General features: G+C 32.5%; 1 protein-coding gene across 1 annotated transcript in view; it reads left to right on the forward strand.

The window, feature by feature from the left end:
* LOC118196505 (uncharacterized) overlaps positions 1–26,338 on the forward strand; it is a 102,359-nt gene that overhangs the window by 53,745 nt on the left and 22,276 nt on the right. The window contains exons 3-10 of the mRNA XM_035367970.2: positions 14,899–15,173; positions 15,860–16,055; positions 17,782–17,915; positions 19,310–19,432; positions 19,986–20,219; positions 20,339–20,494; positions 21,041–21,223; positions 25,494–25,721. Coding sequence (XP_035223861.2) covers positions 14,899–15,173; positions 15,860–16,055; positions 17,782–17,915; positions 19,310–19,432; positions 19,986–20,219; positions 20,339–20,494; positions 21,041–21,223; positions 25,494–25,721 — 1,529 coding nt within the window. The remainder of the gene's footprint in view (positions 1–14,898; positions 15,174–15,859; positions 16,056–17,781; positions 17,916–19,309; positions 19,433–19,985; positions 20,220–20,338; positions 20,495–21,040; positions 21,224–25,493; positions 25,722–26,338) is intronic.

The following is a 26,338-nucleotide window of genomic DNA, read 5'->3' on the forward strand; positions in this document are numbered from 1 at the left end:
GTGCCATAAAATACGTTTTTTTAAATTACATTCTTTGAATGACATATTTCATATACTATCAGTAGCGAATTTAGAAGATAAAGGAAAGATATTAGGTAAATCAGGTGGCAACAGTTTCCTATGTTGCCATGATTTGAGTTTTCATTCAGTGAACCGGATGTTAAGTTTTCGCGCATTGAAGCAGATGTTAAATGAGTCAAATAATATGCAGATAATTATCATGTGTATTATTATTGTTGAACAAAAATATTTTTCCCCTCTTTAGTATAAACAATAACTGTAATAATTTATAAAAAAGCATTTGCTGTTTTAAAATAACTAAGAACAATTCTAGAACAAAGACGATATAGATTCGAAATTGTAAGCATTTTTGGAAAGAATTTTTAGAATAGGATATGTTTATACTTCGTAAAGCGATAAATTTCTGTCTCTGTTGTTATCAAAGCTCTGTTTCTTCAAGTGAAAAGAGAGACATCAAGGATCAAAGGAGCATCAAGGATATACGTATGGTGAACGGCAAAAAGTGACGTGTTTCTTTGTTGTTAGTAATTGGAAATGTCGAAAATAAGAGCAGGCGAAATGACTTCCCTGGGGTACTGTATCTAAAGAATTTCTTTCAAGACTTTATCCCACACACAGTGGCTTTTCAGAAAAATCCCCCCCCCCCGTTTTATAACAAAAGACACTTTGGTGTATTATTCCCTCTGAAGATACTTAAAGGTTGACGACAGGAAGGCTAATCTGAATAGTAAATCGATTTCTGCCTGATTATAAAGCCTAGTGGCACCACGTTCGTATCTGCAAGTTATATTAGTTAAGAATCCTTTAGCCAAATATTTGTTGAAGAGATTCTGTGCAAGATTAACTCTAAATTCAGCATCAAAATTTTTATTTACTTTACTTTTAACAGCAACCTTAAAAAGGAAAAATTTTCTAGTAATGAAATTATACATAAATTCACATAGAGAATTTTGATAGATATTTGAGTAGGTTAAAGTGAAGCGTTTTAAACCTATTACACCACTTGCCATTCTTCGATATGGAAGGCTTCGAAAAGGAAACACGAATAAAATGCTTGATGATTGTGTCTTGTTCTCCTTGAAGAATAGTCTTTAATTACTGGAACCTTATCGGCACACCAATGGTCGAGCGGTAAAAGCTGCTGGTCTCTGGTAGTTCAGTATGAGGTTCCAGTCCCGGAGAGAACGGGCTGAATGCATGAGCGTTGTTGTGGTTTTTCCCATGCGTAGTAAGAATATAAGCCAGTTTTCTTTAAAAAATCCTCCACGGGGCATTCATCCCTTCTGTGTAATGCCTAACGGCGAATCATATAATAAATGAATAATAATAAGAAAATGTCACCTTAACATTTAAATTTAACTAATTGGTTTTCAAAGTTAACTTCTTTTTAATTATAATTTATAGGTTGTAAAGACAATTAGGTTATTTCGAAGCAGGAGACATGAAAAATGTGCAGTGCCCTCGCTGGGACTAGACGCCGAGTGTGCTGACTATTACACCACGAAGGCATGCTATGAAGGCGGGAGAAATACCTTATAAGGTTTTCTACTTTATACAAAACTGAGAAATATATTTTCATCAGTGCTGGGGAATGAAATTAGAAGCAGTTTCTGAAACATGAAATAATCTTTTTGTTTTACGTTTCAGAAATGAGTAATTATTATTATTATTATTATTATTGTTTTACGTTTCAGAAATGAGTAATTATTTTATTTCCGGGCAAAATTATTATTAGCGTAAATAAAATGAATTATTTGATAGAAGTATGTTGCAATCTTTACACTTCATGAAATAAAGAATAAATTTAAATAACTTTTTAAAATGTCTATGCTCAGCATACATTGTAAGGGGGGAACTGTAAAATAATGCAGTGTGATAGTATAAGTAGGGGTGGTTCGGTGGGCCATGCCCAAAACGGGAGGGGCAGAGGAGGGCAGAAGCGATGGATAGTTAGCTTTCACTACAACTTCTTCACTTCGTCTTCCAAAAGCAATCAGCCAACAATAGTTATAAATTGGCCTTGGGGAAACAGGGAATGCAAAAGTGGGTAGAAGTTGGTAATAGCTTGTCCAGGGAGGGCGGTAGTAAAGAACAACTTGTCCTCATTCATATAAGATCTGCCTATCGCAACGGGAAGAAACAAGAGAGGTATACCTGACCCCTGGGAGGGCACGTGCGGGTGATCAACTAAGTAGCTTGTCCACCGACTTTCAAGTCGACTGCCATGTCTGCTCAGAACGAAGTTTTTCATATTGGTTTCTGGGGCCCAAAACTTTCAACAGTTGTCACTAATGCGATATCTGACTTGAATGGATTGCATTCAAGGGGAAAAAAAAAAAAAAAAAAGAGGAAACGATTTGCAAACTCAAGAACCTCACTTCTAGTCTGTGTAATGAAAAATTAAAGACGTGTATTTCAACTTCAGGCGTCAAGCGTTTCTTAGCCGGCCCTATGGCTGTTGGGATATTACTTGAAATTTATGGAAAATGAAATAGGAAGGAGACTGCAGATTTTCTTTTCTCGAATTCATATTTCCCGTCATAATTGTCATAATTTAAATTAACATTTCATCTCAGGCATTCATTTCTATTTTTACGAGGCATTTATGTGCTCTGGCTATAATCAATGAAGTTTTTATAGCTGGAAAATTTAAAATGTTTATTTCTGAAGAGGCAGTTTTTTTAAAAATTAGCTTTGGTGGTTTACAACATTTTCTTATGCTATATATGAAAAATGATCAGCAAGACTTGATTTGACCTTGCTCGAATTAAAAGCATGTTAAGTTACATTATTTGAATATAGCTAATCTTAAAAGGGCTATCTGCCTAAGAAGAGGGAAGGAGTTTCTAAAGGTAATGTCTCGTATACACATTACGCATAGAGAAAAACACGAAAAGCATCCATGTAGCCGGTCTATCGCTTGGGTTCGAACCTGAGGCGAACTATCAGCATTAAGCGTTCTTAACTACTCGTCCAGTGTACATTCCTATGAAGAATTCATTTCTCCATTTCTTTAGAAACAATTATCTCTGGGCTGAACATATATTAAAGCGCTCTAAATGTAAAATATAATATTCATATGAATCTTTATGACGAGGAAAATAGATGTAATAAAAATCAATTTATGAAACAATTGCGAAACTTTTGGATTGTCATATTTAAAATCAATATCATTAACAAAAATTAGTAGGTTTTGATAAAAATTTCGTAGAAAATTAATCACAAGTAGAAGAAGTTTTTTGTATATCTTCTATTATTAATTTTTTAACCCCCCAATAATTTCAACAGTTTCATGCTGTCTAAATACGCAGAGTAAAGTTCATTTGAAGGCTGGCCACAGGAGGTATTCTTCTAGTGGTTAGATGAAATATATGTGGTTGTGAAAATAATTGTCTCATGCCTAGGGATCGGTAATTTTTTTTAACTACCTTAAAATCTCGAACCTTTGGAGATTGCAAGAAATGAACGTAATATTTTCAGACTCTTACCATCTGGTACTACTGCACCCTTTCTGGCACCCTCATGGCCACTCCATCCTTATTATTGCTGTTCGTGAAGTTCACGAGACGAAAAATGATCACCTTGTGCCTCTCATAATGATGATTGCCTTCTCTGGTCGTGAGGCGATTCATCCAGAAACATTTTCAGATCCCTTTCTTCTCACGAGTGGAGAATTCTGCGTGGCGTTCTTCTCGAACCCCTCCCCTGACTACCCCCAGATTCTTTCTCCTGTTTTTTAGTTCGCATGATTTCCAATTGGAGAGATTTTCTTGTAAAGAATGTGTTGCTGAAAAGTTTGCTTGTTGCGATATTCCTACCTTCGAGGGAGAGAGTATGTAAAGACATCGTACCAGGAGAACTGAATGCAAGATGGAAGTGCCTGCTAAGTAGTATGGTGGTTACGGATAGGACTGGGCTCTTTGCTCGTTTTTTAATAACGTTTCTGTTACGTCGAAGTTAGAAATAAAAAAGTGTAAAAGTCTAATTTATTTAATTATTTGAAACTGTTCTTCATTTCTAGTTCTGTTTTAAACTGCCAGTATAAAACGCATAATATTTTAGAAAAGAATTCATACATAGCCTCAGGCTGCTATAATTATACCTGTCTTGATATGCAAACCATGATAAATAATCATACTTTAATGGAAAGGTAACATGCCCATTTAAGTCAGAAAGAATTTAGCTTTATACGGTCCTTATCTTTTAAATAAAAGTTCTGTGCCTTTAATGAAGTCGTTTGAGGTAAGTCCATATTCTTTAACGGGTAAGACAAAATAACTGATACTTAAAGAAAAAGGCCCATGTCCGATACTCTTTCGAAATCAAAGTCAGCCTTTTTATTTACCTATTAAGTATTTAGTTTTAGTTTATGAATATAAAAAAATTGCTTACCAATATTTTCTTGTTTAATTTAATTGTAAACTGTGTTCTTTTCTTGTTTAATTTATAAAACATACTAAAATAATCTAAATTTAAATAAATGTATATGTATTTTTTTAGTTTTGGAAAGGAGGGGGGTGATCGTCTTTAGCAATGGTGAAAGTGATGCATAGGGCAAAAAAGTTCAGAACCACTGCCCTAAGAATGATAACTGTTCTTTTCCTCATTCGGTGTGAGGGTAATTTAGGTATGCTTATGCTTCATTTATTACTCAAAATTCCGTCATGCAATGTATTACACGAAACACAAAGCTGAATATCTTAGGAGCTATTTCTTCGTGAAGGAAACTGATCGTATTCTCAGTCTAATATGGGAAAAGATAGAAAAAAAAAAGACTCGTTCATTCGCCCGGGATCGAACTTACATTCTTTTAGCCAAAGCAGAGAATCTATGCCTACCTATTAGTTTTTTTTTTTTTTTTTTAATGTTTTCTTTCATCGAAATTGTAAATGCTTCTAATTAGATGGTAATTTAAGGAATCGAAATAATGTATAGAATGTACTGTAGATATCTATCTAAAATTATATACGAGATCGAAGAAGTTTATTAGTATCAAAATAAAAACAAGACAGAAAATCTTCATTAATAAGTTTGCGGTTACGACGTCCTTGGAAACGCAGATACACCGCTAGTAGCTGATTAACTTAATTTTTTTTTTTTATAAAATCTTAAAAACTTAAACAGTATGCAAAGTCTGAAAAAGACACATTTCAAATTAAATAATGAATAAACCGCAGGTTGATTTGTAAATTAATGTATACAGCTTCAGTTATTACGTTCTAAGCTCACCATGTATAAAAAATCGTATGCTATGGATGTGGTGAAGTGATTCGAAGAGAGCAGGTGCAGTAAGCGTAGAGCAAACCAAAGTTCCCAAGAGAAAACTGCGGCAGGAAGTCGTCTGCGTACTGGTATGCGGCCCCCACTCCCTCCGAATATCTGCCTTTCGCGCTTTATGAGCGCAGCGACATCTATCCTTTAAAATATAAACTATATCTCGCTCTTTGTAGCTTCTTTATTTCAGCGCTAAAAATAAACAAAATCAGTAACCAAAATGATAATAGAGCTAAAAAAGTTGAAATAACATTTCTAACCTGCCGCCAGAAAAAAATTCTAGTTTAAAGAGTTTCCAAACTTATTTATTTATTTATAAATGTCTCTCCTGCCTCAGATAGAAACAAGTTTTCGTACGTAATATTTATATTTTAGAATGTTGTATTTGTTGGTCAATGAAAGTTTCTATACTAGCTGCTTCTTAAACTTGCAAGCAGTTTCTATACTTGTTTAGATTTATGCTCCATTAAGTTTATTTCATTGCCAACTTTAAAAATCTTTAAAAAAGAAAGTCAGATTTTAAGTTATGCGAGCATTATTTTTTATTTGGGTTGAAAGTATTTAAAAACAGCATATCTTTAGAATTTCTGATAGACAGTCTCGCGCGCTGGAGATAAAAATGTTTTATTCCTTACACTGTTGCCACGTGCTCGTCGTGTTCATGTGGAGAGCTACATTATTCAAAATCTGATGGCTCTGTCTTTTCACAATGCGAGAAACATACATACGTTCATGCAGATTCTTTATTATTTAATTTGTTTAACTATAATACAGGGTTTTAATATTTGGTGGCAACAATTTGAAAGGGGATTCAGACTTGTATAGTGATTCAACGCAAAATCCCTTTTTGAGAATATTAGCCCTTATTGGCTAACTTTATTTGGACTAATAATCATGAATGAAATAAAAGTTAGTAGTTTTCGCTTTAGGTATCTAATTTATTTTTATTTGCTCTGAATTTAGTAGTTTTCATGCGAAATGCATGTTGAAATTTATGCTTCGTTATTACTGTAGGTAAACTGACATTAAATTTCAAAGAAATTTCGAAGAATTTCGTTCCTGCACTTTTTTATGAATTTTGAGTTTGAAACGCGAAAACTTTATTTGTTTACAGTATTTTACTACATGATACTGAAAGAACTTTATTATTATTCCCCCCCCCCAGATACTCCTCATTAATAGTTTGCCAAAATTTCAGCGACTCTGCGTAGAATCTTTGGATCATTTTATTTGCAATATACGAGCTGTGCAGGGTTCATTGCGATATGAGGTTGCAAGCAGTTTTTACAGTTGCATTTTCCGGATAGCAGTTTTGGTAACTTTGGCTTCTAAGTATTTTATTAAAAAATTGAGGATACCAAAAATCTTTTTAGGGGTATATGTGAGAAATATATAGTTCGATTAATTTTACCATCCAAAGAATGTTTTTAGTATTTTCTTAACCTTTTAAAAAAGGGGGAGCGAGGGATATTCTGATAATTTAAAGATTTCAAGGAAACGTAAATCTGAATATTCGTAATTTAAAATTTGGCAAAACAGCATATTTAGTTTGATGTAGGTTTTTCAAAGAAATCCAAAGAAGAAATCAATAAAAGTTTTTTTCAAAATTTACGCCAAAAGAAAGGTACAGTTTTACCTGATTTAAAATTTTACGCTGGTTTGCTTCATTTACAATTTTATTATTCATAATATTTTGTCCTGTTAGTTAAATTTCAGGTTTGGTAATTTGGGACCATGCATTTCAGGGAGAATTGCACGAGGTCATTTGAATGCGGAAGTTGCATTTTGAAATGCAGAGTTTCTCTATAAATTTAACATCACTGTAAGGCTAAATTTTAGTCGATTAGACACATCATTAAATTTAGCTCACTTCGGGTGGGGGAAAAATAATAAATAAAATAAATAAATAAATAAAAAAATCTGAAAGGTTTCAGATTTTAAATTACGTTTAAATTTAAAGTACGTTTTTTTACCTTTATTTATTAAATATCATGTTTATTTATCATTATTTATTAAATCCTTCAGTTTTTTAATCAAAAATTCGTTAAAGTTTTATAAAATAGGAAATCGATCATAAAACAAATTCCAAATTTCAAATTTGGGTTTTCAGATGCCCATATTCGCAGTAGGATTGCGTCATTCAAAATTCGATGGCTCTCTGTACCTTTGTTTTATCACAATGCGAGGAATATACATACATTTGTGCAGATTTTTCATTATTTAATTTCATCAAATATAGTGCAGGACTCTAACATTGGGTGGCAACAGTTTGAAAAGTGAAACAGGCATTTATAGTGATTCAACGCAAAATCGCAAAACGAAAACAATAGTCCTTCAGTTAGAAAGCCCCTTTGGACTAAAAAGAGAGAGAAAGAAAGAAAAATTACCCCTAAAAATAAATAAATAAAAACCAATAAGTTCTTGCTAATGTGTTTAAGTGTGAATGCATTTTTAATTTTATCTATTTTTATTTTTTATTTATCTATTTTTGCGCTTAGAATGAATAGAATTATTTTTTACCCATATCTTCAGGTCATGTAACCTAGGTTAATAAGCAGGGGGAAAAAAAAAAATCACGTGGCTATTTACGCACTTCGCCTACATCCCTGAAGTAATATCACTGAAATTTTTAAAAAAGAGATGTACAAAGGAATACTAATCTTAACTATTTTTTTATGTTTATTGCTTCGTGAGTTGTGGGAAACATCGTTCAAGCAAGTGACGCGTATCTATCACCTGCATCTAAAAGTATATTAGCTACTAAACAAATGTCAGCGGGCCATGCGAATCGCGGGTGTGGTGCTTTCGCAGTCGGATTTAACTGTCGCTGTTCGTTTTGTGAATTTTTTCATCGCCTTTTTTTTATAGTTGGTTCCACGGAAACGGAAATTTTATATATGTCGACAAAAGGCACACATATCCGATTCTGTTATTCGGGTGAAGGTTTGCGGACGCGTGAGTAGGCTTCTAATGTCGAAGATGACAGCTGTTTTCGTAATGTATATTTTTTAAATGTTCAGCTATTTTTTTTCCATTTTTTAAAACACAATCGCATAGTTAATTACTTGTTTTTGTTCCTGAGCTTAATTTATTGATTCTGCTTACGGTAAAGCTTCGAGACTTATTTGCCTAAAGAGAGTGATGCCTTTTTGGAGGACTTTCTAAGGGGACCTGGCTTATACACATGTTATAAATGGGGAAAAATGTAAAAAAAACCTATGCAGCCATCTCTTGACGCATTCGAACCTCGGATCGAACTACTAGTGTTCATTGACTTCAGGTCGGTCTCTGGTGGGCCCGTTCTTGAGCTTAGAAACCTATATTTGATTCAATCGGATCTGTGCATTTTGAAATATATATATATATATATGAAGGGGGGAAATTGGATATATTGATATATTTGATTTATATTTCAGGGAACAAAGTATTTAAAATGTTAAATTTAATTCGATTTACGCAGACTTGAAGTTGACCACTTGATATAGGGCTTAATTTCCAAAATCAGAAGTGCCGGAGCACTCTGGAAGATTGTCAAGAAAGAGGGGAAAAAATAAATGTACAAAATAGATAATAAAATGATTAATAAATAACATAATTAAATGATTAAAATTCAAATGCAATAAGATTTGAAGAGACAAATAAAAATTTAATAAATTATTAAATTAATAATAGTTAAATAATAAAATAAAAAACCGGACTTCATAGTATTTGGGGCTATGGCTGAAATTACATTTTTATACGAAGAACTAAGAAATAGTTCGGCCGAATTCAAGCTCTCAATATACAGTATAATGTACTATTTCAAGGGATGATAGAAACAAAAACCATTGTTTTTCCAGCACACCAATTAAAAAAGATAAAACGGTTAAAGCGTCACTCATGGGAACGGGGAGAATGTTAGAATACAATGCGAGAGTACGGATGGGAATCGTAATGGAGAAGTGACTACGAGGCCCTGCCGATGAATTTCTAGCTATCCAGCAGAATGTGACGGGTGAAAAAAATTTCCTCGGAACCCAAGCATTGAACTGTAAGCTAAGAACAAACGTAAGGCTATATAAGCGACAATTTTCTTCACCTCTATGTGGTTACTTTGTTTTCAAAAGTCTGCAAAAGATTTTCCCGTGGGGAGTTCGACATGGCCTACCGGAATCATCACTTCTAGTATTTTTGGGGAAAAAGAAAAATACACCCTGTCTGATAAATCCAGTGCAACTTCTTTGACATATCGGTGAGGGTTTTCCTTTCCTTAGAAATTTCAACCTCAATCAAAGGGTTTATTTCCCAGAGAAAGACAGTCAGCATGCATTCAGAAGTTAGAATCGATTTTTAAGGTCACTTATAATTAAATACAATTTTCGAAATCAAGGGAATTTTCTGCTAAAATTGTGGTCTTAACATAATAGTAGCTATAGCTGGTGCGCTGTGGCTCGAATTGCGATTTAACCTAAAAAATTGAAAAATACCGCAACCAGCTCCGTTGGGGGTAATTTAAGCTCTACCTTGACACATATTCATTATACTAAATTACAACTAAAAGTGTATTCTAGTGTGACTGAATGGAACCCTGACAGTGAGAATTTCATGAATTTGGATTACCTAAAACAATAGGATAATTGGAATTTGAGAAGTAAAGGAGGAGGTAGAAAAGAAGGAGGTAGAAGGGAAGTACAGGGAGTAATTTAGATTCACTGCCCTGTGTAGTGTTGAAGAGAAGAGGCGACAATAGCGTAAACGGTAAGTGAGGCTCTGATTCAGGTGCATAACATATGACCTGAGCTAACAGTCGTCTAGAAGTACCTCGTCATCGAGATTCTGCCGTAGTTGATGGTATCTCTGTTACTCGTAATCGTGCGTGCAGCGAAAGTTGCTTTTGCGCAACAGAAAATATGTCTTATAGGCTGATAACTGTGTACGAACATAAACTCTCAGGAAAGAAATCAGTACCTTGTCACAGCCAGCAATCGTTTACAGTATCTGAATGGTCTCTCCAGTTCTGAATCTTTTGCGCAACAGAAAATATGTGTTAGAGGCTGATAACTGTGTAAGAACATAAATCCTCAGGAAAGAAATCAGTACCTTGTCACAGCCAGCAATCGTTTGCAGTGTCTGAAGGTTGTTCTTTAGTAAAAAACTTGACTGTCGAAGGAAATAAATGGGCTATTTTTAACGTTTTTGTTAAATGGAGAGAAAAAAGGTCCTAGTTTTTGAAATAAAGATTTGCCATAAGGTCTTCTGTCCCTGTGGAACTATGTGACTGCATTTTTCGCTTCAGCAACTTTGTCTCAAACTGTGAAGACCATCGTGATCTTTTAATTTCCAACATTTGTTTCTGCGCTGAGCTCGTTTTTTGATTAGTTTCCTATTTAGGTTTTTAAGTACAGTTTTGCTGAGTTAATCAAAGATGAGATCTTTGAAATGAGATGCCAGAATTGTATTATTTTCTATTGAAATGAATGATTATTCTATGATGTTTTTAAAATTACACATGTCAATTTTTTTTTGCAGAGTTTTAGTTTTCGTTTGGGTGTAATATCGGTCTCATTCCAGTGACGTAGCTAGGGGGGCGGAGAGCTGTCCGCCCTGGGCGGTATATTTTTAGGGGCGACATTTTCCGCATGAAACATGCGGATTATAGGAATTAGTCATGCAGATCATCGAGGCATCAGGTGAAGAATATCAAATTCTAAATTGCCATGCAGAATAAAATTGAAAAGAAAAATAGTTTTTACTCTAAGTAAAATTTTCACAGTAACCTCCACGAGATTTCAACCGCTGCGCGCGTACTCTTGTTATACCTTTGTTTTATTTTGTCGAAACTTCTGAATGAAAATCACGATAAAAAATTATGATCACGGTGACATTAATAAGGAAGAAATCCTTTTTAAGAGAGAAGTATTTCAGAATTTCATTTCCATTATTGCTACGGAAAGAAAGGCGGACTTTTTAAACTTTTGAAATTTATTTTAAAATACGATCTCAAAACGGAGTTCTAAATATAGTAATACTATTGCAAACTTTTGTCACAGTTACTGTAAGTGCTGATATTTGTGTGAAACGTTTTCTACACAGAAGTCATTTAAGAATTACAAATTTTTATCTTGCAATTAAGAAATGATTTGATATTTTCTACAATACAGCAACTGGAGAAATCCACTTTAAACTATAACAAACAAACAAACAAACAAACGAAATAATAACATGATTTTAAAATATTAGAATTAAAGTTTTTTTTCCTTCAAAATAACGTGCAATTTTAATTTAATTCCCTGTATTTCATTTTGGCATTTTTTAAAGGTATATGCTTGTGTGTCAAGAAGGCGACAATTTCACAGATCGCCCTAAGCGACAAAAGCTCTAGCTACGCTACTGTCTCATTCCCTGCGTTGCATGCCAGGAATGAGATGGCTAGAAATCTGATGGTTTTAACCATTCCGAACGAGTTGTTATCGAGAACGGGGACGGGGGGCGGATTTTTCGTCGAGTAGATGTCCGATCATTGGAATAAAAGTAATAGCAAAGAATTCACAAGAATGGTGGAAGATTTTTTAATAGTAATAGTTGTTAATTTAGTTGTTAAATTAAAATAAATAATTTTAATAGTAATAGTTGTTAATTTTAATTACAATATTACTCGAGAAAAAAATATCCTTTCAGAATTCTAGGTGTTAGATCTTAAGATTTAAGTTTAAATGAGAGCTTAGTTATTAGTGGAACTAAATTTTTACTGAAAGTTTAAAATTAGAAAATATTAAGATGACCACTCTTTCGGAACCATCTATCTACTTCTACTACTCTTTTGTATATGTAAATTATTGGTTGTTTCTAAAAAATCAGAAGTCCGTAAGACAGCATCAGCAGGATGGTCTAATCGTCTTTATCATAGACCTAAGGCGTACACGCTATTAAGTCCATTCACACCTGTGGAATAGTGTTTAAGATGTAGCTAATTAGAGAAGCTAACGCTGCGCATGCGTAAATGTGCAACTGATTCAGCGCGAAATCGTAGACCAAATATCAATTCGTGTTTGCTTCGCTGTGATTCGTCGGTTCTTATACCAGGTTGGCATGAAGTTGAACAGTTAGAACATTATTGCAAAATCCTTATACCAGTTTGTGTGACGTAGCAAGATCTAGTTGCCTAGTACCGAAGCTCGGCATATGCCACTTATGATTGTAAAGCCCTCGCGTGAACGATCCCAGGACCTTAGAACCCAGACGATTACCTATAAACCAGAAAAGAACTTTTTAAAAAGTGATATTATTCCTTGTTTCAGTAATTTATTTTTCTCATTTATTATTCCGTCAGATTTGAAACGTTATATTGGAAAGAACTTATCGGGTGAAATTTTATTTGCAGTATTCAGGTTCAAGCTCTTAAATCAAAATGTCAGCATGCATTGTGGTCTGAGATTCTTTCACTTATCTGTGTCCGCGAATTTCATGAACGATTTATTCATATAGAAAAATTAGTAAGTAAAAATAGGGTTGAAATTTATGATTATTTTAGAAATTTTTTAGTAAAAATTTCATTTTGTGGAGGGGGAACAACATAACATTAACTGAAGTTATTTTACCATTTAAGTAAGGCGGTACTGAAATGGGAGGCTATTTTAAATTGCAATTAAGTTATAACTTTCCAAAGTTAAAATTTTTATTAATTTGCCATGCCAGTCGAATAAATATAAATCTGTAGCAATCTGTTCATTAAACACAGCATCTATATATAAGACCTATGTACCATATGGTACAATGAGCCAAATCGTCCAGATGGAAGAACATCTAAAACGGGATCATTCTAGCACCGAATATAGCTATCGTAGTTAGGGGGGCAATATTAGTGCAATAGATGCAACGTGGGTCACGTAACAAAAGCGTCACGTAGCGGTTTCCCGCGCTCTCATGCGGAACCTTTCGTTGACACTATTGTTGGTGGTTGCGGATTTGAGATTCTCAGTGACTTTTCGTTGCCAGATTGGGACAGTCTTTTTTTTTTTCCTTGTACTCTTTCTGCATTGTCAAAGCTCAACACCTGTTGACGCAGCGCCACTTGTGGAAGAGTAGCATGAACTGCTCAAGTGCAGTATATAATATACTTTGGACATGTGTGGGGGGATATTTAATCAGTTATTGATGAAGCAGAAAGGGGCTTATATTGTACATGATCCACTCTTGCTTTATGAAATCTTGTTATGCGAGTTTAGAATGGGTATTGACAATACCACATGATTTGAATGAATTTCAAATGATGAACCAGAGCTTCATTCAAATCCAGAATCTCTGACAGGTGATGTTTCTATCACTTTTAGGAAATATTTTAAAATTAATATAAAAAATATATATAAAATATACTTCAGTTTCATGATTTATGGCAGATGGCATAGAAATTACTCGATGCAAATGCCATTTGATTTTCGAAATTTTGAATTTGCTACTTTTTAGTTAAAAATACCTGCAAGTCAAGGCCGATCTTAACGAGGGGCAAAATAGTGCACATCACGTGGGCGGCGAAATGATTATCAAACGTATTATATTTCTGTAAAAAAGGGTGGCCAGTTTTAATTTGCACGTGGGCGGCCGGCTGTCTAGGATCTGTACTGCTACAAGTGTCCTGAAATCAAACAAAACCATAAACATTCTTATAATCAGCCGATAAAATTCTTCTAACTTTAAAATTATTTAAAATAGTTCACAAGTATCCACATTTATCTGCAAAAAATATGGAAGAGGCTTTTTACAGTTTGAAGAATCTTTCAATATAGGGGATGTATATATTACACTAATTATATTCTTCCCAGTCAGGTCAAAGAATGTCTTCAAATAGCAATTCGCAAACATGATTGATTATACTGCTTGTTTCTTCGTAATCACATTCTAATATCTCAGCTACTTGTAATCATAAAGATCACTGAACTCCATTGATAATTATCTGCCATTATAGTCATTCGTAGTCCCTAATCTAAGCAAACATCTTATTCATTTTTCCTTTCAGCAACTATAAATAAGATTTTATCAATTCGAAAACAGCTCATGATCATCGAGCGTTACGCAAATGAATACCATTTTGGAAATATTTTTCGTTACTGGGAAATTCAAAACATTAATTAAAACATTCGTTTACTGTTTTCGTAAATATCATTTGTGATGAATAGCTAATAATTCTCCAGGTGGAAATTCGTGTTTTTTTAAGTAATCAGTATATGAAAATGCATCCCAGAGAATGCGATTCTGATATTTCATTGTTACGATTTGTATGCTTTCGGATTGCCATCATTAAATAATTCGTAATTTTTATAGCCTTTGAACTTCTACAGGTTTTACATTGAAAAATTTTGTAATTATTTTCAGAGAACTGCCTTAAAAGAAATTATTAAACATGGGACCATTATTTTCCCATAAAACTGTTAATAACAGCGTTGATTAATGGCCAATTCTTACCGTTTGTTTTATTGATAGTAATAAAGCAAAATGCTAGAATGGTAGAATTTTATGGTAGAAGCTTTTTGAAAAACTATTATCAGTTGTAGTTTTATTTAAAATGGTTGATACAAAAATTGAAATTTGAATACTACCTACTAATGCTTCTATTTTTAATCGTTTTAGTTGTCCTCCATTATATGTCGGCCAGTACTGCCAGCACATGAATCCATGTCACACAGGTCCAGGACCAAGGTGCCAGAACGGAGGCACTTGCAATGTAGGCCTGTCGGCGAAGAATGGACCAACTTTCTCTTGCTCATGTCCCGTTGGGTATTCTGCTTCACTTTGCGAGATTGCTGTCCCAAACAGCTGCGACAGCAATCCTTGCCAAAACGGTGGCACTTGTAATCTAGTCACTTTGAACAATTACACGTGTTCCTGTACAGTTGGATTTAGAGGTAACTTAATTCAATTTTTACTAGTTTTCGTTTCTTCTCTTCACTGTTCTCACAAATTATGCTTTAGCCCTGTATGTAGTTTTAGTTACAATAGTAGGGCATTTCCAAGGAGAGGAGTTGAAAGAGACATTTATTAATTTTAAAAGTTAGATGGGAGGAAAACTGAGATTATGGGATAGCGTTATCAGATGTTTTGATCAGAAATTGATTTGAAGGTCTTTGTTTCAAAATTATAAGCAATATTTTAAGCAAGAACCTTTAATTTTACCTTCAACGTCCCCGTTGAGAAAAGCTGTAAGTCGTGTGGGTGTTAATTTATTGATTTGAAGGTATTTGGTATAAGAATTAAAATCACATTTTTAGATTCTACGCAAAGAACTCGAAGCTGAAGTATTTCTAGTTTTTAGCACTTTATTTTTCGAAAGCGAAATTTTGATCAACTGCAGTAAAAATTATATTTTCTCGTAATCTAGCTTCTCTTCTTCCCCCTCCCCCCACAAAAAAGTGTGTGGAAATTACGCATAATTATTTACATATCAACATGAATCTCAGTGTAGTGCCAACTGTTTCTTTAAAGTAGTCCTTAGTAGACCATAATTATGCTGGAAAATATATAATTCGTGAATGTAACTGAATATAACGTGAAGTCAGTAACTGAATATGTGTTTTGTTTTTTAATTGCTTAGGTCATCATTGCGAAGAAGTCGACCATTGTGCACCACGGCCTTGTCGCAATGGTGCAACATGTCAGTCCCGTCTCGATAGTTATAAGTGTACATGTACGGAAGGTTTTACAGGCCATACGTGCACGAATGACATCGATGAATGCAGTAAAGAACCTTGCATCCATGGCAGGTGCACAAATACAGTTGGATCTTACAGGTAAACCTATTTTTTGTCTTTATTCTTTTGTTCATAATTCAATTTCAGCTAGAATAATCTTTACCTATATATATATATAAATTGTAGTAAGCTCGCCTAAAAGTAACACCTTAATGTGTCATTCTGAGCGGACGCGTCGGGAAATTGGAACAGAGAATTGAGACTATTAAAATTTCCAAGACACTTTGTCTAAATTTAAAAAAAAAAATTAGCGAAAAAGTTTAAATTGTCTGTTTCGGCGAAACGCGTAATGGGGTTAGCTTGATTCGACGTTCAAATAAATGAAATTTCCCTTGAAAAGCCTGTTTGGAAGTCGAATTGGGCTAATTTACGATTTTCCGCTTATTTTTTAACTTTTTCTGTTTTTAATTTTATTAATGTTTTACATGTCTAATGATTTGATTTTCATGTGTATTAATTTTTTGAAAACGTGTTAAACCTTTTGGAGCAGCAGCTCTTGGTAACTTTTAGGCGAGCTTACTACAATTTTTATATTTTACTTATTTTGCAGCATATTGCGCAAGATGTTTTCTAGACCAAAATTGGTTTTTTAAAAATTGTTATTACTGCTTTGCTTGATAAATTATATATATATATATATATATATATATTTGTCAAGCAAACAGTGTGTTGACCCTAAAAATCAGAAAGATTCATTTAAAAAACTGTAATTTGAATTTCATGGGAATAATTTTTAGAAAATGATGCGATGTGTCAAAGTTCATAAAAATTATTACTTTATAGCAGAGCCTTTAATATCCATCTGGATCATGATTCATTTGCAAAGTTTCAAATTCTTAGATCTGCGGCTTTGAGGTTCTTAATTTCAAATTCTCATTTTAGTGGCATGGGATGAAAATTGTCCATTAATTAGAGCTACTTGCTTGCAAAGTTTTAAATTCCTTTGTCTTATTTGTGGGCTTTCAGAAGTTCTTCCTGTGGAACATCGGATATCGAAGCTGACATTCTTTATATGCTATAGTAATACTTTCAGTGATGCGTTTTTTTGTAAAAAAGCTACAATTTTGTAAATCCAAAAATTTTTGCTGTTCCTCAAAAGACTTTTAGTCTTAGATGCTATTCAGCTGGCCAAAAATCCAATGACTAAAGATGTCAGAAGTACGTAAATAATATAGTTATGTATCATATAGTTACATTATATTTTCTCCGTCCTTAACGCGTGTTTTCTTGGTATAATTGGAAAGAACGTTCGACTACCATCAGAAGATCCGGAGTTCGAATTCCGGTGAGGATGTTGCATATTTTTCACGTTTTCTGCTTCGACAGACTCAGTGATTCTATAGTGGCGCCGAACTGAAATATAGTGGATATAATTCATCATCTTCAAGATTTGGCGATTGGTCTCCGCTTCTCCAGTCGCTCTTTAAGTAAGCAAGAATGCAAGGTATTTTCTCCCTCTTTGCCGCTGGCCTTCGTTGATATAATTGAAAAGCACGTCCGGCTAGCACTGAAAGGTCTGGAATTCGAATCCCGGCGAGTGTACTGCACATTTTTCATGTTTCTTGCTTCGAAAAATCTAAGAGTCTACAATGTTTGCTTAAAAATTCTAATAGTATGGCTTCAAAATTGGAGGTATAATTCAAAGATTTAATTTTAGCTGGGATATAAACTTGGCATAAAAATTCTATCTAAAATACATTTTAATTTAAGAATATATCAGTCGTCTGTCTATAAATATTTTACATATTCGTTGTTCTATTTACAGATGTACTTGCGAAAGTGGTTACACTGGCCAAAACTGCGAATCTCAGTACATTCCATGTGAACCTAGTCCGTGTGAAAATGGTGGCACATGTACAGCTCTGAATTCCTTAAGCTACAAATGTTCATGTCCAGAAGGTAAGCGTAAAATTATCATTTTCGTAATTTTTTCGTTCGATTTTTTTAAAATTTGTTTTACTCCATTTGCAATAATTTCGAATTATTTTTTCCTTTGAGTAATTATGTATAAAGGTGTTATTAAGCTTCTATCCTATTTTTATTTTTATGGTTTGTATTGCAGTGTACAGCTACGCAAGTAACTGTGAGCGTTTACTTATATTAATGGAACAATGTTATTTTTGAGAGAAATTTATATCGTTCAAAAACTACTGCAACTATTTAAAGGCCAAACGAGGAATTGAAGGGATGAATAGAAAGAAGGGATTCGCAAAATCAGCTGCTTTTTCATGTTCCCGAACAGCAATTAAAAAAGAAATAGAATTGCAATTTTTTTTTTAATTAAGATATGTGAAGTAAATAAAAATAGAGCCTCTGTATAATCAGATGATACAATTTGTGCAGCTTAAGTTGAAAATATAATGAAAATAATAATCTAGGTGTAGGCTTTTTGGCATTTAAGTATTATCCCGTCGACCATGAAACTGTCGCCAAGCAGCATGATATCACACAAGTTATGGATTAGCGTCACATCATAACACCTGCTGTTGTAACTCCGACTGATTCTGAATGAGCCACCTTTTGTTTTGTGAACAAGGGATATAAATTAATTGTTATCGCTACATTTTTTCTTGCATTTTTGGGGGGGGGGGAATTAAAATTTTCTGGGTGAGTTCAGCAGAACAGCAAGCAGTGGATTATTTTTAATGTTATGAGATTCTACCATCAAAAACGTGTTCATAATATGGACATGATATGGTCAACTGAATAGTAATAGACGGGAACAATTACCTGTGGGAAATATGTATTCATAATGCTCTAACCAAAGCCTCTGCAGGGCCTAACAAAATAGTAGAAATCGCCGAAAGCCTTTTACAAAGCGCAAAAACGAAGCAGATAAAATACTGATTGTTTATTAAATAATGATACGTCAGTTATTTCAGAATTCCGCAGGAACAATTGACGCAACAATTGGCGTCATGGTTGGGTGATACCCAAATTTTACTATCGATGGGATAATACGTAAGTACGTTTAAAAAAGTGTATGCCCGCATATATATATATGTTTATATATATTACTTTCTTGTTAAAGTACCGCGCTTTATCTTCAAAATTAGCAAACTGTATCCTCAAATGTGTAACGTGGATAAATGAGTGCGAGTTATGATTATATTATAAAAAATTTTGGATCTGATTGTCATTGAATAAGATATTTTCTCATACATTTCTGTTGCTTTCATTTTTAAGTTAGTATGTGCTAAAGAACTTCTAGAAAATCTACCAGGTTTTTGAAACTGGAGAAATTCAAGATTCGATTTCTTCTTTTAGTAAATTTACAAATGTTTTCTTTATAGGATTCACTGGTACGAACTGCGAAGTCAACATTGATGATTGTCCAGGGCACAACTGTCAGAATGGTGCACTTTGCATTGATGGTATTAATACTTACACTTGTCAGTGCCCTCCAACATATACTGGTATGTTCTTGAATTTTGGTATTAAAAATCATCTTTGCATTGTTTTTGTATTCACTTGTTTAAAAAGTATAAAAAAGTATAATGTCTGCCACCCAAAACTAAAGAATAACTGACACAAGTAAAAAGCTGAATAGGGTGAAAACAAGTTGAAATTTATCATAATTTATTTGTTATTTTTTATGATTGTGTTGAAGACATGCATTTAATTTCTTTTTGTGAGACTGTGCTAGAAATAGTTGGGAGTAATTTTTCATTATTTGTAAAATTCTAGCTTTACCCCCTATTTCTAGTTTTATTTTTTATTTACTCTTTTTTTCTGTATTCATGAGTATTTACAAGAAATAAAATCTTGGATAAAATATTTCATGTTTTTATTACATAATACATAAAGTTATATACATTTTTTAAACAAAATAAATTTCTTTAAATAAAAATTTTAATATTTTGTAATTTTTTTACCCGTTCTTTGGGAAATCTGCTTTATTAAATTTAAAAAATAATTACTGTATTAGAGAGACAAGATCCCAAATAGAGACTGTTCTCATGATTTTAGGTTCTTACTGTAGTAAAGATGTAGATGAATGTGCTGTTCGTCCAAGTGTGTGTAAAAATGGTGCTACATGTATCAACACTATTGGAAGTTACTCCTGCATTTGTGTGAATGGTTGGTCTGGACCAGACTGCAGTGAAAACATAGATGACTGTGCTGGTGCTGCTTGTTTCAATGGAGCAACATGTCATGATCGTGTTGGTTCCTTTTATTGTCAATGCGCTCCTGGAAAAACAGGTACATACATTATTCATTAAAATTACTGAGAAAATATTTTTGTATCTCTATAAATGATTGAAAATTATGTTTAGAAAGGAAAAATTTATAAAAAGTGCATTTAAATTGTACTTTTGCAGGACTATTATGTCATTTAGAGGATGCTTGTGCTAGCAACCCTTGTCACGTTGGTGCTATCTGTGATACTAGTCCAATTGATGGCACTTACATTTGTTCCTGTCCTCAGGGATTCAAAGGAGTTGATTGTACCCAAGATGTTGATGAATGTGATGAAGGTAAGCATTAATGATTAAGAATATTGTAATCTGAAAAGGGAAATTTAATTTGAAATTCTGAATTAATTTGAAAATTATGGATACCAATGCTATGATTGCACTTTTTGTTGGAAACTGCACTAGAAGTAAAACTAGGAGTACAAATTTTGCATTGTAAAGTAAGCAAAACTTTATTTACTTTTCTGGTGCAAGTAGTAGCTAATGCAAAACTTTTGGCTTTTTGGTACTAATGTGTAATTAGCCTAATGCAAGTGCAAGTGGATCTGTTAGAATTCTTCTCTTTTGAATTATTCTCTTTTAATGAAGCATTGAAATCATCATTGGGGATATATTACAATGTATTGACATGTGCAGGATGTTTAACATTTTTGCTTTTGCACAATACTAGCATTTTCGTGACTTATGAAACCAATCTTTAGGTGTCTTTTAACTAGTTTATAATACTATAATTAATAAATGATTATTATAAGCAACTGCAGAAATTGTAGTTATTATAAAAGAGCTGTTGTTTATCTTAGATTGAATCTCAAGTATATGTTTTGATAGGATCCCCTTGTGAACATGGAGGAATTTGTGTGAATACACCAGGTTCATTCCATTGCAACTGTACCAAAGGATTTACAGGGCCACGATGTGAAATTAATATCAATGAATGCGACTCCAATCCTTGCAAAAATGAGGGAACATGCTTAGATGAAAGAGGTGGATTTCGATGCGTTTGCATGCCTGGTAATATTTTTCTACAATTTTTCAGAAAAACTTTATTTCAAAATATAATTAAAAACTTCTGGTATCTGGTGATTAAAAAGCTATGACAAATGATCTTTGATTGCCTTTGTGGAGGCTAACGATTGATGAAATCTTAATGTGCTGTTAAATAAATTATTAATTTTAGTTCAATTGTAAAATATTTATTTAATTTAACCTTAAGAGCTACAGCATGCATTCAGCAATAATAATGAAGCATAAAACTTAATTTCTATTTTCTGTCTTAATTTCTATTATTTATTTATAAAAGCAGTTAACTTTTACTTTATTGCATATGTTTTTATTTATGAAATTTTATGAATTGTTTTTACAACATGAAACATTTTTAAGGATTGTCAGTATTTTGAATAGAAGTTTCATGCTATTGGAGATATTTGTCATCATAGCTTCAGCTGCCATTTTATGACTTTTTAAAATATATTTGCTATATTGTAGAGTTATTTAAATTTTAAGCAAAAAGTGAACAAGTCAGATTTTGCAGAGGAAATGCCTTAGTTGTATATTGTTTTCGTATACTACTGTAGGAATTTGAGATTTTTTATTGTTTTTAATAGCTTCTTATTGTTTGTATTTTATTATTGTTTTTAATATTAGTTTAAAAAAAGTGACTTTTCTCTTTTGGGGGGGGTGAAGAACTCTTATTTCTTTATTACTTTTTTGTGCAATAAACTATGTTATGAATTTCTAAGCATTTGAATTTATTATCTGCCAAACTCTGTAGTAATTAAAATATTCACTTCTAGATATTGAGTATAATTCTAGAAATTTAGTAATATTATTTGCAATTTTCTAGACTGTTAGCTATTTTCATATTTTTTTTTAAAATTATCTATGCATCTGTATTATGGAAAATAGAAAGTTGCCTAATGCCTTTAAAAATGTCAGAAAACCAAAAGTTGTTAGAATTTTATTGTTTCAAAAGTATTCATTAGCATTTAAAACGTTCTATTGGGTTTAACAAAGATTTCTTTGGTAATGTTTCTCCTTTCTTATATATTTGCGTTAATTGGGAAAATTTGCTAGTTGAGCAATGAAAATTATTGATAAACTGATGATACTAGTAAACAAAATAATAATGATTTCAGAGTAAAATATTTTCGTAAATCCTTAAAAAGTCAAAGTAACTTTAAGTAGTATGTCACATAAAATTTTGTTGTCTCAGATAGATTGCAAAATTTCTTAACAGTGCCTTTCAGTCATCTTGAATCTTATTATCTTTTTTTGATTTTATTATTCATTAATTACAAGTCATAAATTCAGAATTAAAAAATTGGGGGAAATTTTTGAAATTAAATATTTAGTATAATATATTCTTTGATTTCAGATAATTTAAAGAAATTTACTAATAACCAGGAAAAGTATTCTGTTATTGTAGATACTTCAAGTATTTATTAGTTCTTTAAATTTAAAAATTTTTTAACTGAAACAGTATTTCTAAATTTAGTCTTCATGATTGGTAAAATCTGTTAAAAGACAAACATTCCAGTTTAGAAACAGAGCTAGGCTGCAAAACAACAGATGGCTGTGATACCTGTCTGCTGCGGGCCAAAGGTCTTGCTGCGAAACCTGTCTTGAAAACCCCCATATTTTTACAACCCCCGGGTTCTCCTCCCTGCTGAGAAAGTTATTCTTTGAGGGCTTCCACGTTAAACAAACGGATTCGTCACAAGGAGCCATTTTTGGCGAGGGTTCACTTTTCTAGTTAAAAATATCGCCTCTTTCGATTTGATGCTTCCGTTTTTAGTTCGAAAATTGACTTCCTTTGCATAACTACGTATTTCGTAATTCAAACTTCTAAAATTGTCTTTTTAATAACTATTTTTAGTTCTAGTATCTAATTGTATGTCCAAACTGCGTTTCGCATGTTACGATGTGTAAAAGAAACGTGTTGTAAGGAGGTAGTTTTGTTTGCTTGTGGGGATTATTATTATTATTATTATTATTATTATTTTTTTTTTTTTTTTTTTTTTTGGTTTGCTTTTTTTTTTTGTGCTTCATTTTCTCTAAGACGGCTTTTTAAAATAAAATAAACAAAATAATATATTATTGACTTCTATTTAAAAAAGAGGCCCACCAGCGGCCGAGCGATAAAGTCGCTGAACATTGGTAGTTCGGTCCGAGGTTCGAATCCTGCAAACGGGCTGGCTGCATGGGCGTTTTCGTGGTTTTCCCCATGTGTTGCCATAATTAAATAAATTAAATTAAACCAGTCTTTTCAAGGGAATGGGCCAAATAAAAATAAAAATACCATTAATAGTACAATTAATACCTTAGTTTTTCTAGCATTCATCTTTTATCCTTTCAAGAATCCGAAAAATAAATAATGCGGAAGATTATTTTCTCTATCGTTAATTTTGTGGGGAATTTATTCTTCATATTGATCATTCGTAAATGAATTCTTACAAGTTACTCCAATAAAATAACTGTTCCTTTTATTATGTATCCATTAGTTAATTACTTCTTTATTTATAAAAAGAAAAAAATATATATATGTCCTTTCTTTTCATGTAAAGTTTTATTGTGAAAACGAGTTATGGCAATCTGTTTATTTTCGTGCAGTGAAGTTACAAGTGCTTTAAATGCCGTTATTTTTTCAAGAATAAGCGAAATGTTAATTATACCTGCACGATCTATTACTTGAAATTTAGTCCTAAACTATATTTCGGAAATATATGACGCGGAAAAAATTGTTATTATTACATCATTTTATAGGTTATTATTTTTTATATCAATTGTTATTGCCATCTTAAAGATATGATTGTCTAAGATGGAGATAATTCTTAAAAAGGAATTTCAAAGCCTACGTTCCGTTCTAAAAAATTCTGAAAATAGTCTTTTAACCGTTAATTCCGTAATAAACGAAATACGTGTCAATCAAATCGCTGAGGAGATGGCCCAAGTTTGTTTGGTTAGTAGTATCTAGTAAAATTCAATCTTTGTATCAAAAAATAGTTTGGCTTCATTCTTGGCGACGTGGTGAGTCCCGCACCTTCATTTTTCTGTGTGGTAACCTTGAAAGTGCGGTCTTGCCTTTCAAAGGAACTGGTAGTGGGGGTTCAACTTCGGGTCATATCAAGCTTGGAACCACCCTAGATTTTCGGCTACTGCTTTTATTTTTTAAAACTAGCAGTTATTCGTCCATTTCATCGCTCAGAATAATGCTAGACGCACGCAAGTGATAAATATGTAACAAAATAAAAGACAGGGTGCACATTTTTTGGTACTCTTTTGTAAACGGGACCGGATTCAGAAATGCATGTATGTATGCATGTGTACTTATATACTCACACTCACGCATGTACTTATATACATACATACATGAACACATGCATACATACATTTCTGAATCCGGCCCGATAACAGAAGAATCTCTTTTTTTTTTTTTTTTTTTTTTTTTTTTTTTAATGCTAGGGTGTTTCTGAGAAGTACTAAAAGTCATCTAATGAATGACAAATTTTACTCTTAGTATATTTTTAATTTTAAAATTGTAATTGCAGTTTTTATGATTGTATTAGCCATGAAATAAAGATCTTTATTCATTGCTATTGGATACTTATTTCAAGCATTTCTGACAGGTTTTTAATATTCGAACCAAACAGAATTACACTACCTTATATATGCTGTTCATACACCTCTGTTTAACATTTGTTTTTAATTATGAAGAGTTTTTTTAATAACATAGAAACAAAATTTATATTGTGATAGATAAATAGATACAATGAAATACTTTAAGAATGAAGAATTCATCACTACCTCTTAATAGTTAGCAGTATTTGTTTTTTACCACAATTTTCTTTTTATGATTATTTATACCCAATTTATAAATAAAATTTGGATACAAATTTAATACTATGTTGACATTACCACTGGCAAAATTTCTTTTGCAAAACTCTACAAAATCAATTATTATGTGCAATGGTTAAAACTTCAAAATCTGTAAATTATAATTAACACTAAAATTCTTTCTGTTGCTATATATACTATAAGAGGTAACTAAACATCTTTTCAGATATAATTAATTTATGTATAAAATCTACCTTTACCTTCTGGGATACCAATTTTATCCTTTCTTGAACTTATGTTGTCGGCAACTGTATACGTAAAGTAACTTTTCTTAACTGTCTTTTGTAATATACCTTTTGTTGCTATTTTTACTTGATTATAAATTAAATGCTGATTACTTTAGAAAATTATGTAAAACATTATTCTTACTGTTTTTCTTTCACTTAAGGTTACAGTGGTGCTAACTGCGAAGAAGATATTGATGAATGTTCTCCTAACCCTTGTCTCAATAATGGAATATGTAGTGACAGAATCAATGCTTTTAAATGCCTTTGTCCTATTGGGTTTTCTGGAAAGAAATGTGAAGTAAATGAAGATGATTGCATGTCACATCCTTGCCAGAATGGTGGAAATTGTACTGATGGAATTGCTAGTTTTACATGCCAGTGTAATCCTGGTATGTTATGATCTGATATCATGTTTTGAACATTAAATTTACTTTATTACAATAAGGTTAATATATCTTCAGTTAACGAAAATTAACTTTCTCTTGTAATGTGTGTTCTTTATATATGTAAACCAGATTTAACTTAATGCAATTATTTAAGCTTTTTATTTTCAGTATACAGATTTAAACCTGTATATATATGACTCTTTAAAATTAAGTTTTGTAATATTATTTACAGTTAGAATGCAATTAAAATTGCTCGAATTTTATAAAATATAAATGGAGCTTTGCATAAAATGTGCTGATTATATTTTGATGGATTATGAACTTTAAAACCATATTATTATTAACAATGATTATCTTCATTTATCAGATTAATATTTCTATTTATCTTAATTACTATGAATATTTCTCAACTATTGCAATACAAAGTTTCCCCTTGATGACTAAAGTAGGCCATTTGTGTTTCAGAGTTTTATTATCATTGATGAGATTCAGCCAGTTCTCACCACTTTGGCTGAACTGCTCAAATGTTTTTAGTTTATTAAAGCAATTTCAATATTTTTTTAGATAATTTATCACCACTTAATAGCTAATTTTATAGCTTCTTAGGCGACAAATGAGTT

The sequence above is a fragment of the Stegodyphus dumicola genome, chromosome 2 (genome assembly GCF_044657685.1).
Source record: "Stegodyphus dumicola isolate Sdum_Otavi_A_Nest chromosome 2, ASM4465768v1".
Classification (NCBI taxonomy): domain Eukaryota; kingdom Metazoa; phylum Arthropoda; class Arachnida; order Araneae; family Eresidae; genus Stegodyphus; species Stegodyphus dumicola.